The 14,938-nt window shown below is 32.9% G+C and overlaps 1 protein-coding gene and 1 pseudogene across 1 annotated transcript; one reads left to right on the top strand and one right to left on the bottom strand.

The window, feature by feature from the left end:
- Positions 1 to 4,446: 4,446 nt before the first annotated feature.
- Positions 4,447 to 13,055, bottom strand: LOC133681724 (uncharacterized; annotated as a pseudogene).
- LOC133696562 (expansin-like B1) lies at positions 4,689 to 6,588 on the top strand. Its single transcript, XM_062118784.1, has 5 exons — positions 4,689 to 4,874; positions 4,976 to 5,082; positions 5,242 to 5,423; positions 5,757 to 5,889; positions 6,208 to 6,588. The coding sequence occupies exons 1-5, from the start codon at positions 4,730 to 4,732 to the stop codon at positions 6,409 to 6,411; spliced, it is 771 nt and encodes a 256-aa protein (XP_061974768.1). The 5' UTR covers positions 4,689 to 4,729; the 3' UTR covers positions 6,412 to 6,588.
- Positions 13,056 to 14,938: the final 1,883 nt, after the last annotated feature.

The raw sequence follows: 14,938 nt of genomic DNA on the forward strand, positions 1-14,938 counted from the left end.
TAAGATTTTAGGTTTGAATATTTTTTTCAACCAAGAATTAGTTGAGATTAATTTCTTATTCATTTATATTTGATTTTACCTATGTTAATATTTCATGTTAAATTATTTATGTTGGAGAATATTTCTCACCAATTAAAATACTTGTATCGGAGAATATTTTTCAACAAAAACTTAACTCTAAATATGAATAACTCTTATATTAATTTGATATCAAAAGTGCTCATTAACTATATTTTAAAATAATTTCTTGCAAATAAAACTTTTTTTGCTCTAATTTAGGAGTTTTATTAACAATAAAACCAAAAAGTCAAGATAAATTAATGTATGAATTTTTTGAAAGAATTAAATATTTTTCTCAAATATCTTCTTTTTTAGTTTAGTAATTAATTTTTATATTTTTATTTTTCTGTCCTGTATTATTAGGCTTTTCTAGTTTTTCTGTTTTTATTTTCTTATTATATAGCACTCAGGTTTTATAGTTTTTTTATATATATAAATAGTTGTAATAACTTCTTCACAAGTAAAGTATGGATGAATAAAATTAACTATTTTGATATCTTTTTTATGTTTAAGGATTTTAACTTATAATAAATCTTGTAATTCCTGGCTCTCAACTACATTACAAATTGACTTATAAAGTTTTCATTTACTTGCTGTTTTGTGTGAAAGAATGCATGAACAATATTGTTTTAATCTCTAACACGCGCATAAAATAAATAAGTATATATAAAGTTTTCAATGACTATTATATTTTAGAACATTGCAGGGTAAATCGTTTTTTTTTTTTTTTTGTTACAATGTAAATATATGTTGACCTCGAGTCTTTTGCTACTATAAATTAATATTGAAAGACAATTTAGTTATGTATCTCGAATTTCAATTCTAAGTATTAAAAATTATCTTATATACCATCCATATTGAAAGTAAACTATTACTTCTTATGCCTTCTTTTTTAATACTTTAGACTTAACAACTAGTTATTTATTGCCTGTTGGTTGTTATAATTGTTTTTTAAAGTATTTTTTTATCTAAAAATATATTAAAATAATATTTTTTTTATTTTTAAAAATTATTTTTGAAATCAATGCATCAAAATGATTTAAAAACATAAAAAAATTACTTTTAAAGTAAAGAAAAAAATAAAAAAAATAATTTTTTTTAAATACTTTTGAAAAACAAAAATAAACAATATCCTACTAGAACTTCTCTTATTTAATTTTGGTCTCCTACTTTCAATCTTATATAACCAATAAAAATAAATAGATTTTTATAAAAATCAAGAATCAACTAAATGAGAAGATGTTTTGTCGAGACTATAATATTCTGATAGAAAATGAAGAGGAACAAATTACAAAGACCATCTAATTCTAATAAATTCAATTTCAAAGGATCCAATAAAAAACTTGAGAAATTAAAGAACCAAGAAACAGGAGCACTGTTCCGGTGCTCAGAGAATATGCACACATGCATGATTAGAATTTATTATGAATGTGAATTTATTTTAATAATTATAATATTTTATAGATTTCCAAAACTGTAATAAAACTTTGTATAATTAATTTTCCTTTTATTTTCAGAGACACGTGATCCAATCTCTACGCACAAATAATTAAGTGCCCTTAGTGGCAGTCTAGTTCTGGGATGCCCTAGCTAGGTTTCGGAAAGTTGATGAGAAGTTGATTACTTCTTTGCTTCTCCAATAATTGGTTATTCCCTGGAGACTTTTTCCGGGGTTAGATATGGTTCATGGAACCAGCACACATAAGGTCAAACTGATCATATCAAATATTGACATTAAATGGGTTAGATAGATATGGTTCGACTCATGTGACCCAGGCATCACTGTGTGAAGGTTTTGCACCAGGGTTTGGCGATACCAAAGTTTTACTACATTAATCTGATATTTGGGCTCCATTAATCCAGTACTTGTTTTGCCATTGCATACAGTCCAAATTACCTCCGCGCACCGCAGCGAGCCGAGTATATACTAAGACAAACGGCGGCGCTCGGTTGAGCTTTTACGTGAAGTAGAGGCCACAGCAAACCTGTCCGGATTCTCGAGGATCGATGAAGTCTTCCCTTAATTTATAACCTCTTAAAGGAAAATTAAGGAGGCCATGGGCGAAAGAACAGGGAGGGAAAGAGGACGGCGGCATTAGCTCCGAAACATGCTACGTACAATCATATATTGCTTAAGATATTACTCTACGTACACCTGAGGATAGTGGGAGGAGACTCCTGTTTTAAAGATCGAACGAACAAGTTTGGTATTAGTAACAATGAAAAACTTTGAGAGCTTGAACAAGGTTTCATGGTGGCATCTGACCCACGCAGCACGTCATTAATTACTCGTTCGACTCATGTGATACAGGGCTTGTAGTTCTCGTGTAAAATATCAGGACTCGTCATCAAACACTATCTTACTAGTTGCTACGTGAAAGGTTCACGCGCACTGCACAGATATTTTTAAACCTTTTTGAGTGAATTTTACGACGGCTTGCTGAAACTAGTGCTTCCCATCGTCATGGCTGATGTGGTTTCCTGCCAGGCAACGATGATAAATGGACTCAACTTGGGAGGACCAAATTAAAAAATAAAAAGAAAAAGAAAAAAAAGAGACAAGACACCAGAAATTATAAAAAACGACAAAAATATTTTTCATGTCCATGCAACTTAGCCCCTATAGGTATAAAATTAAAAAAGGCTCAGTATTTGTCAATATCTCAAATTCAATCTTTGAAGATATTTTAATTACTATAAACTAATAAAATTTTATTTTATTTTACAAAATTGATCATTAAAATATATTTTCAACACCTCAAAATCCCTATCCATATACAAACAAAACAACCCGCAAAGCCTATACCCATATAATTGCAATGCTAGAGGACCAAATTAAAAAAAAAAATTGAAAGAGCAAATTAAACATAAAAACCGAAGGAAAAAAATATATTGTAGATTACTATTGTATCCACATTGTTTATTAAGGAGGTCTATAGTAATTTCAACTTCAGTTTTGCGAGGGCTAAATTAAAAAATAAATAAATGAAGGACCAAAACATAAAAAACTATATGACAAAATAAACTAATGTGGATTACTTCATTCACATTTTATGATCCAAGTTCAATGTTTTCAGAAGAATCTGTTATTTACTCAAAATCCAATGTACACTTTTTAGTTGAGCAACATTATGATTTATTGTGTGGTTTAGAATTGTATTTTATAAAAATTTAAATTTATTTTTTTTGTATATTTTTAAATTATTTTAATGTATTAATGTTAAAAATAATTTTTTTAAAATAAACTAAGGTGGATTACTTCATTCACATTTTATGATCCAAGTTCAATGTTTTCAGAAGAATATATTATTTACTCAAAATCCAATGTACACTTTTCAGTTGAGCAACATTATGATTTATTGTGTGGTTCAGAATTGTATTTTATAAAAATTTAAATTTATTTTATTTAAATTTATTTATTTTTGTATATTTTTAAATTGTTTTGATGTGTTAATGTTAAAAATAATTTTTAAAAAATAAAAAAAATATTTTTTTTAATATATTTTCAAATAAAAAAATATATATTTTTTTTAAAAAAATATATATTTTTTTTAAAAAAATAAATGTGTTTCGTATACACCTTCCTAACCATATGAATCAAAGCCAGTGTGATGATAACTAGTGAGAAAATTAATAGATGCCTAATCTATGGGCTCTTTGGTGGAAATGCACCCAACTGCCCTCCATTTTACAAATCCAATCCTAGTTACATCCGAACCCCCTCTCCAATCAGCCATCATGGTCCCGCAGCTTGTCCGTGTGAATCAGCTAACATATATTTCCACGAATGCACATCTTTAATAAATTACATGTTTTCCATGGTAAAAATATTTTAAAATATATTAAAATAATATTTTTTTATTTTTTAAAATTTATTTTTAACATCAACCCATAAAAATATTAAAAAATTAATTTAAAACAAAAAAGATGTTCAAATTTTAACAAAAACATGGCACAACCTCATTGCCAAAACACTCGAGTGGAAGCAGAATAAAACGTGATTAAAAATGCTCGCTAGAGAACTCTTGAATTTGGCAAATTAAATTAACATTTCACACTGAACGCAGTTTAAATAAAGACTTCTTGTTAAAACCAAAGACTTCCACAACAGAAGGAAAAGCGCTATAAAGTTGTAAAGGAGAGAGAGTGCAGTTTTTTTTATATTTTACTAAAACAACTAATCCAAATACTAAGCGTGTAGGAAATTATAATAGCTTTTATGGTTATGGTTTTTTAAAAAAATTGGTTTGAGAAATTAGGTCTCTGATAAAATTACATGGATGAATTTTTAGTAAATGTAAAATAAATGAAAAGTAAACCTAATAAAAAACAAATTATTTTAGCTGAAACCAAAGTATGAAATATATAATTGTGTGAAGCTCAATGTAAAAAGTAGAAGCTAGATAATTATTTTTTTTCTGAGCAAAATACAGAAGTTACCACATTATTAAACAGTCTCTGTCCCTGAGAAGGTAGCTTGAAAACAACCATAACAGAAATTCCACTGAAAGAAAATATTGTTTTATCTCAGTGTCAAACTTGGCAATGCCTACCAAACTAAAGAATATGGGCGGCTTGTTTTGCTATAAATACCACAAACCTTGTTCATTTCATGCATCACCCTCTCGTCTTCTTTGCTTTTATTGTCTTTGCTCTTTGTATACCGATAATGGTTCCTACTCTGCAGTTCCTTTTGTTCCTTTCAGGAACTTCGCTTTTTATGCAGACTCTAGCAGAGGCTGCAACATGTAGCGACTGTTTCATTCATTCTAGGGCAGCTTACTATCCAAATTCTTATGAAAATGGAACAGACAGTAAGAGACCTCTAATCAAATATTTAAAAACAATTAGATTAACCGTGCACTTACTACCAATTGAGCATGCATTCTTACGAGTCTCTTTTTGTGAATTGCAGCAGGCAGATGCGGATATGGTTCATTTGGAGCAACCCTGAACGGCGGGGATGTATCAGCTGTATCTGACCTCTACCGTGATGGTGTCGGCTGTGGTGCTTGCTACCAGGTACTAATTAAAAGCATCATAATCACTTGTAAGCAAAGTATTAATAAAAACAATTGCATACCAACATTTTTTTTTTCTGCTATAGCATTACATAGCCTGATTCTGATATTGGTTCTCTTTATATGTCGAAATACTCACCATAGTGATTTACTGAACCAGGTAAGGTGCACCGACAGTCACTATTGCACTGACAAAGGAGTCACCATTGTTGTAACCGACCATGGATCAAGTCATAACACTGACTTCATTCTCAGCAGAAGAGCCTTTGGTCGGATGGCTCAAACAACAGATGCAGCTGCATCTTTAATAGCACTTGGAGTAGTTGATGTAGAATATAAACGGTAAGATGTGTATGATGACTTTATGCAGAAGACCTCTTATTTTTTGATTCACAAGAGACAGGTAAAAGAAACTTATGACTCAATCAAAGAGTCAAAGACTACGCTTTTAATAGGGTGAGGAAAAAGAAGTGTATTGGTTTTAACCATCAGCACGGCCAACACTTCAAATAATCTCCCCAAAGATGAAGTCTTAAAATAGTAGGGTTATTAAGCACCGTTATTACAAAAAATGCTCCCATGGCTATTCCATCGTTTTCCTAATGAAAACTTCTGCTCTGTGTTTCATGAAGTTTGTCATCTGATGTGGACTAATTCAACTCTTTCTCCATGTAGTGTTTCATGCAGCTATCCAAACAAAAACATAACCATCAAAATCGATGAGAACAGCGACCACCCTTCTTACTTGGGTTTTGTCGTTTGGTATCAACAAGGAAGGAGGGATATCACTGCTGTTCACCTGTGTGAGGTAATATGCACTGTATGTAATATTAAATGCACCTTTTAATCTTCGAAATAATTTACTATCCAATCACTTGATTTTGTTTTCAGCTTCAAGAAAACTATGTGTCACCGATGATATTAAAAGGCAATTTTAAATAGTAAAATATTACGGCAAAGGGAATATTAGCTGATATAAGACAGGAAGAAGAAACTGAAAGTAAAGATAGTAAGAGCAGCAACTAGTCTCTAGCTCATTGTATAAAAGCAAGAAAAATTAAATCGTCCAGTTTTTACATGTTATTTGAGTCGGTGAAACTGTTACTAACAAAAGTTTTATGTGTAGACACAAAATTTTGCGTGCAAGGTCTTGGACAGAAGCTATGGAGCTGTATGGACAACTACTTCACCGCCCAGTGGACCCTTGTCACTTAGAATGTTATTCAGTGATGAGGATGGAGATGAGGCATGGGTAGTTCCAGTCAACAACATACCTAATGACTGGAAAGCCGGGCAAACATATGATACAGGAGTACAAGTGAACTCATAAAATCATGGGAAGCAGATAAATTTATCCAAATAAGCCCCTAGCTCTTCATTTTATTTATAATTTTATCTTTTTCCCTTTGTACACGGGTATAGGGTCTAATAAGAGAAATTCATGAAAGTTTAATGTTGACTATAAAATTTCCGGGTATCCTAGTAAAATTTGAATTTTTTTTCTTTACTTTCCTCCTTGTCTTTAGCCAGAACGTCTGCTACTAGTCAACATCACAAATTTAATTTAAATATGGGAAAAGACTCCACTTTTCCCTTTAGATGCTTACAAATCAATATACTTTGGCGCATAGCAGAGTTACTGGCGAATAAGATTTCCAACTTCTACACCATCGATCACCGTTGGAAATAGAAGGGTGCAAGAGGGGAAAAATTCCTCAAGACATTTACAAAAGTGAAGTCCAACACTTCCTTGTTCCATCTAACAATTACTACATAGGTACTGTGTAAAATATAAAGAGAAAATCAGTTGCTGTCAGCAACCTAACCTGATTGTGCTAATTGACTCATTATCCTTCCATGATCAGAGATTAACAGCATCAAGCAGCATCTTTGACTAAAATTCTCAGAAGATGCAGTCAGACCGGAATCCTTGCTACAATGACAAGATGTCATGTTAGTAATGGAGACCTCAATTTGGTTGCGGGATAAAAACAAAGTTACAGATAAATAATAAAAGAATCATGGTTTTCCTTTCACAATACCTCTTTTACTTGAAGATTCAAAGTTATGTAGCATGCACTTAAAATCCTGCAAATACACCACCTTCAGAAAGCTCCGAAATCTAGAAATTTGCAAGTGGGATAACCTTTTAAGTGGAGAGATTACTCTCAAGCAACCCATCTCTATCTGTTAGCAAGAGTGATCAAGTTCAACTGATCTAAAACCAAACATCTCTTCAGTTGAGTTCAAAACAAACAATATTTCAAACTGGAGATTCTGTTAGTGAGAGAAGTGAACTACCTTACAGCCTCCATTGCTATCACTAATATTACATCGTTCTTGCAGAAAGGAATTAAGATTTGCTTGAGTAGCTCAATCTATTGCTGGTTTTGCAGGAACTTTTGTGTTCCATAATGTTTCTGCTTCAAGTTTGAAAAGGTAAAAATAGCCCTTTTTTCCAGTTTCCTTACATGAACTGACAGAAGCATGTGATAAAATTTATGCCTACTGTTTAAAACCTGGGAGAGAAAATCTGAGACTGTCTCACGATTGTTTTACATTCTACCCAAAAGTTTGTGCATAACTAGTGACGAATTGGACTACCGGAGCCAAATCTAACCTTAACTGTTCTACAGTCACTTGGTATTAACAACAGCAATGAAGGCCATGGTAATTACACATCTCATCTTCATGAGTGGATGAATAATACATTGGAAAACCTAAAATATTAACCCCCTTGAGGACCATGCCATTGGTGATCTGCCAAATTTACGATCAAAAGTTAGCAATTCCAGTAGCGCGGGCTGGTCTTAATCTTTATAAATAAGCTTTCCCAAGGGAAATAAATAAATAAATAACGCCAAACATGAGTTTTTGCATGTACTTTCACCAAATCTACTGTTTCTTGTTCTCTTTCCCCTGTTAGATAACCCTATTTAGGTAGGGTTTAGTATTTTAGTGGCGGTTATTTTTCAAAGTATTTTTTGATTGGAAATGCATCAAAAACAACAAAGAAGAGGCAACTAGAAACAAGCAGCTTCAATCAACCTAAAATTTACTCTGTAAACTCCGAATATGGTGACAAGACTCCGTGCCTTTCCCTAGAAATAGTGCAACCGCATTTACCAAATAAAGTTTTCCCTGATGGCATATTAGAGATCGCAAGGATAAGCCATAATTGATCACTGAACTGATCACTGATCTCTGGGCAATGCTTGAGGTCTCAGGACCTGATTCAACAACTCAGTTCATGACCACCTTGAACTAAAGCTGTTGCACTTTTTAGTAGTCCAACGTGCTTTAGTTTTCCTCGTGTGGGCAAAGATAGAAAGTACCCTCAAGCTCTTCAGATGAGAGAATATGGACCTCCACATGGATACTGCAAACCGACGGTAGTTCTCCTTGCATCATTAGCTGAAAATCGAATACACTGCAAATATTATATTTATCCAATTTCTTCGATCAATTAATTCAAAATATGGGTTAGTCCGTGCAAGAGTGAGCAATTAATTCAAATATGAACTCACCATTACTTCGATCAACCCCATCCCAAAGTCTTCCTGGTTTTATACCATATTGATTTGGTGCAGCATCAAATCCTCGTTTTATCCAGCTGGGACTTGGTATGTCCTGGGGAATTATAAATCCCGATTCTGTCATCTTCTCACTATCCCCTAGGTCTGCAAGAACAGGTCAGAGCGCTTTTTCTGCAACATGTCAAGAATATCCGACTGCAACATGTCAAGACTCAATACTTATGAATCAAAGTCAAACAGAAAATCATTTGTATTTTCAGAAACGGAAAAAAACTAGGTACCAAACCATGCAAAATCTAAGCCAAATTTTAATCGGTCAGCTAATCACCTTGACCAAATGTTACAATGGGATCATCCCATCGTACTCTTTTCTTCAGCATTTTGTCAAGCTCCAGATCATCCCTGCAAATACAACATGCATCAACAAATTGCTATATCACACAAAGGTTCATTTCTTTCCCCATCTTTCTTTGGATCTAAAAGAAGATTCTGACAGACACCCCAACATTTTTCCCTCATAAAAAAGAACAATAATATTAAGTTAAAAGAAAAGCTTTAAGAAAATGATGTGATCCTTTAATGAGAGAAACAAGAAGGATACAGCAGTCCACAATGCTATTAAATAAAATTAACAATCAGGGAGCTTTCATCAAGCATCTTATTCATCCAACACGCTAATCTAGTGTTGAAAAACATTCAATCCAAGATTTCAGTTTCAGAACAAATACACTGCCTTTTTTGCATCGAGAAATTGTTCATTGCTAATTCTTAACAGATTGAGCAGGTAGCCTTCTAAGAAAATTTGGAAAAAAATGGATATTGAAAGTGGCTAGCTTCTCAGCTTCTTATTTACCTCCAGTTTTCTCGTCACACAGTGCCAGTCTTTGTTGCCGGGATGATGGGTTTAGCAAATCAACTAGAAGGGTTTTCTTTTCCTTTTCTTTTCTTTTCTTTTTTTTTTTGGTATTTTTTGAGCCAAATGATATTTTTTACAGGAAGCTGAAATTCTATCAACACCACCAACAACAATGATGACAATTGCAGATGTGTGCAATAGTTAATCAATGACCACTTTAGTTTGCAACAAGCAATATTATCACATAGACTTTTGGTAAGGGATACTGGGAGAGTGTGACATGGTGAGAAATTCGATTAATAGCGAGCAAAACAGAACTGACAAAAAATAAGAGAGAGAAGGAGAGATTCCAGAGGTTTATTTGGTAAAATAGCGAGCATAAAACTTTATCAGTTGACTGATACAAACATGAAATTACGACACATTCAAAGCAAATACTAGCACCAAGTCATTGTTCGGTATGCTTAGTCTTACCTAGTCCGTGCAAATAACTTTTCCTTCTCCAGGTCTAACTCCTCCAACCTAGCTTCAGCTTCCCGCTTTTGAGCCAAGCCCTTTCCCCACTCTAACTTACTCTACTGATTAAACAATGCAGCAAAGAAGTAAAACCCATGCTTCATGTATGAAAAAAGGATAAAAAGATAACTAAAACACGAAAAGAACAAAATAAATACAGAATGGTCCAAAAATAGTTACAGGAAACAAGGAACACTCATGTTGCAGCATGATGCTTTATCGAAGAAAATTCCAAACCTATTGGAGGCTTCATAATATTAGTGCCCTAAGGACATGTCTTTGGTTTGTTAACGGCATCATAATATCATTTCCCTCAACAAACCAAATAGGCATCCAAACTCCAAACAGTACCAGGATCCAAATTAACTTACCAACTAAGCCCACCATCTAAGTGCATACCCTGTTTTCAAAACCCATGCTGCGAACCACATGTTGAATTTTTCTGGTAACTATGTGCATGCAAACACCCACACAGAGAGAGATAAAAAGCCATTAAAGAACTGTGCAAACTGCAAAACCCCAATCCTTGCGAAATAAACATCCATCCAAACGTATAAACAACTTTAACTAATATCAACAAGGCTCTTTTATCCCAAAATATCATATAGTTCCAAGACAATACCGGTCAGATTTAAGTCAGTGAATCCACTACCACAGAAACAACTAGAGTATCAAATTATGACATATAAGACCACTCAAGAATGTGCGTTCATAAATACAAGTTAAAATATTACCCCGGGTTTTTCTTCAACTTTTTGTTTCAATTTCAAGTAATTATCCTTTGATATGTGCTCTTCTGCTGTATTGATTAGTAAAACATGGTTAAAAGCATGTTCAAAGTATCATTGGTTACACTCTCAAGTAGGACGGGTTTCATGAAACCAAAACATAAGCAAACACCAGCTCGTTCACTTCTCCATGTTACTGTCAGATTGTGCATTAGCTATATTAAATCAGTATAGAATGCCACTGCCCTACACCATGATATTCATCAAGGGCCACCAAAATGTTCTAGTTTAAATTAAGCATCAATAAATGGAAGCCAAAATTGTAATAAGAAATTTATGTGTACAATTTAATGGTAAAAGGAGCAGGAATTATAAGAGAAAAGGTACTATTCTTTTTTCCAAGACAAAGAAGCATTTTCCGGCCATTAGTGGTAATTTTTGCCTGCTTCAATGTATTTGCAAGCTGAATGCTGGAAATATTACTCATATCACAAGGTCACTTAAATATAAATACAACCCTATCGCAAAAACTCACAGGCTTAATGAACCCCAATTTTGGCAGACATGTTGAACCCTCAGCAAATGTTACTGATAAATCTACAACTGGTGTTCGATTATTCTCACCATGATCCATGACAGTCCCCTATAGTAATTTAGACCACTAGGCCCATCCTAATATTTTCATCGTCACAAACACACGAAACAAAGGGTCTATTGTTTCACCATCGAATGAGATTAAACCCAATTTCAACAAGAGCGTTTTCACTTATGTTCGGAGAGTGTAAAATATAGAGAGACTTAATTGGTTTTACACCAAATAATTGGAAATGGAGAAGTATTTTAACACAGTTTGGAGTGAAAAAAACCAACTACCTATGCATGATTTAAGAAATTCCTATAACACTAAGTCCACATCCTAGAAACACGCAGAAAATCTTCTTTCCCATCTTAGAACGTCTTTACCCCATAGTTCAGTTTATGATGAAACAAACAGCAGCTTCAGCTTCCACAATCACATGTAAGAAATCCGTATGGTTAATGTGTGCCAGAGAGCTGATACTGGTTAATAGAAGGTTTGCATTCAAAAGAACTCACAGTTCAAATGAATATGTGAACAGACATTGCGCAGATGGAAAGAACAGAACTACTTGAAATGAGCAAAGAGATCAAGCACTTTAGGCGCTCATAGGAACTTACAACAATGATGCGTCCTTCTTAGTTTTAAAAATTTCTTCCCGCTTACCACGACGAGTAATCAGACCAGTTTTTGGCTGTTCCTTTGAAGAAGCTGAACCAGGTGATTCTTTCCAGTTTTTCCAGGTGTAGAAATGTCTTGAGCCATGGATGCACGTGAATTACCACTCTGAGTTGAACGCTGCCGTGATGATTGAGAATTATCAGGTGATCCTAATCCCTCAACATCCTTCTTGCTTCTCCTTGGGGGAGAAGGATCTGATTCGGGTTTCGGTGAAGGAGAATAGTGCCGTCGCCTCTGTTGTCTTGGAGTAGACAAATCAGTATCTTCTCTCAAAGGCTTCAATTTAGGCAGTGGAGAAGATGATTCAGTATCAGCCCTACGTCTTCGAGGTGGTGACAAATCAGGATGCAGACCACTGGAATGTTTGGATTTCGTATCAGGTTCAGGTGATGGAGAATGATGGAGTTTTCGCTGCCTTCGTTGTGATCACAAATCACTAACTTCTCCTGAAGGCTTCATCGGCGGTTCTGGAGATGGAGTATCATTTCGATACCTTCGTTTATGAGGTGGTGACAAATCTGAATTCAAATTTGTATCAGGTGCAGGAGATGGACTATGGTACTGTCTCTGCCGTTGACGTGGCGGTGACACAAATCTGTATCATCTCCACCATATTGCAAAGAATTCCCTTCATGCTCAGGTGAAGGTATGTCGATCTGAACTTTCCTTTTAGGAGGAGGATACATATTGGAACAAGGATCGGCAGAAATCGCACGTTTAGGAGAAAATGTAACCCAACGATTTCCATCCTCTGCTATTGCATTGTAAGCGCGTTGAGCTCTAATTAGCTCCAGCATCCTCGTTCGTTTAACTTCTCTGTCTTCTTCGTCAACTTGAGGCTTCTCTTCATCTAGAAACACACGAGAATAACACACAAACACATTATCAAAGCAAGATCCAAATACTCAAATACACTAAAGTATAGTATTGACATTTTTTATTTTTTACCAGCTGAATCGTGTTCTTCCTCTTCTTCAAGCTTTACTGGTTTTTCCAAACAGGATCTTCATCCACAACTACAACGCCAGGGCCGTCCGGTTCAGCTTTCTCTTCTTATTTTTCTTCTCTTCTTCTAGATTGTTTCTTTCATATTTTTTTCAAATATTCTTTGAATGACTTGTATCCGCTGTTTGAAATTATGGTAATATTTGATAAAATATTTTTTATCTGTAAATATATAAAAATAATATTTTTTAAATTTTTAAATTTTATTTTTCACATTAATATATTAAAATATTTAAAATTAATAAAAAAATAAAAATATTTTATAAACACGGAAGAAACACACTTCTAAGATGTATTTAAAATTATATCAACGATAAGAATTCAAAATACTTTTTGTTTATAAATATATTAAAATAAAAAAATTATTTTTTAAAAATAAAATTTAACTATTTTTTTTTTTAATTTAAGCAACCTCGTTCGAACATCTTCCCACCAAGCGCAGATATGTAAACATTCATCGACTAGAGAAAACAATACGCAAAATATAAACTGATTTTTTATCTTAAAACAGATAATCATAAAATTAAGGATAAGCAATTCAAACGCATATAATAAATAGAATCGAAGAGAGAGAGAAATCTAACCAGTGAAGGAGGAGTATTCGCAACAACTAGAGAACTCCGATGGAGGCGTCACTCAGTTGCCGTCGGCAAGTTACAAAGATTAAGTTCAGGTTTATTTTCATGTTTTAAAAATAATTTTAAAAAAATAATTTTTTATTTTTTTAAAAAAAAATTAATATATTTTAGTATTTTTAAATGATTTTAATGTACTGATATTAAAAATAATTTTTTACAAATAAAAAAATATTATTTTGATACATTTCCGAGTGAAAAAAACTTTAAAAAGCAACCGTAACCACACTTACAAACATGTTTCTTGGTAGTATTTATTTTTATACCACTATCATATTTTTTTATTTAAAATTTTTGTTATGTTTTTTAATGATTTTAAATAAAAAAATATTTTAAAAAATAATTGTCTCTATAATATCAAACACTATTGTGGCAAAGTATTAATAACGCAAATGAAAACAACAACAACAACAATAATAAATATCAAATTCAACCATATAAGATTATAATGTTAAAAAATCTAATTTAAAATTTTATTTTTCACTAATTATTATATATTTTTAAAAATAAACTCGAGATATTAATATAAATAAACTAGCAAACTTAAAAATAAAAGTTATAAACACTAGATAAAAAAAAAATAGTAAATATAATATTTAATTTTTAAACTAAATATACATAAATAAAAATAATTAAGAAAACAGATAATTTTATCTAAAAAACTCTTATGGATCAGTTTTCAAGTTGGAAAGAACTCTTCTTTAAGTTATAGCTATCTATACACCTACATTACTATTGTTATCAACCATTAAAAATGATATTAACACCATTTGCACTCCATTAACCTCTCACATGTCAACACTATAGAGTTAGTTGACTCGGATAAATTAGGGCAGAAATTAATTTTCAAAACAATCTAAATTTTCATAATCATTACTAGTTGTCAACAGCTTGTTCTATGGCATACCATTCATTTCTTTTTCTTTTTTTTTGGTAACCCAAGGTGTTCGGGCCAGCTTACACGCACCACAACTAATCCCCGGATCCACTGAACACTCTGCAAGTCCAGTAGGTATGTAAGACACCGCGAGAGTGACAGGCGTGTATGCTAGGGCTCGAATCCAGGTGACAGAGGCAAGGAAACCTTGCCTCTGCCGCTGGACTACAAGCCTTGGTGCACCATTCATTTTTTATGTAGCTGAGTTTGTAGAGATTAGGGTTCTAGAAAGTTATGTGGAATACATCTAGCACATTATATGGATGATTTAACAAATATTTTCATGGATTAATAGTTTAGATTTAAAACAAAGCTTGGTCGTGTCAAATTAAGATAGTAATTTAAAATAGCGATAATAAAAAATTTAACTGTTGGATTTAACTCAA

The sequence above is a fragment of the Populus nigra genome, chromosome 1, assembly GCF_951802175.1.
Source record: "Populus nigra chromosome 1, ddPopNigr1.1, whole genome shotgun sequence".
NCBI classification, from domain to species: Eukaryota; Viridiplantae; Streptophyta; class Magnoliopsida; order Malpighiales; family Salicaceae; genus Populus; species Populus nigra.

Excerpts from the sequence above, each read along its gene's own strand:
- LOC133696562 (XM_062118784.1), top strand. The coding sequence starts at position 4,730 with ATGGTTCCTACTCTGCAGTTCCTTTTGTTCCTTTCAGGAACTTCGCTT. Across the intron at positions 5,424-5,756 it reads GTTGATGTAGAATATAAACG|TGTTTCATGCAGCTATCCAA; the intron begins GTAAGATGTGTA and ends TTCTCCATGTAG. Across the intron at positions 5,890-6,207 it reads CTGCTGTTCACCTGTGTGAG|ACACAAAATTTTGCGTGCAA; the intron begins GTAATATGCACT and ends TTTTATGTGTAG.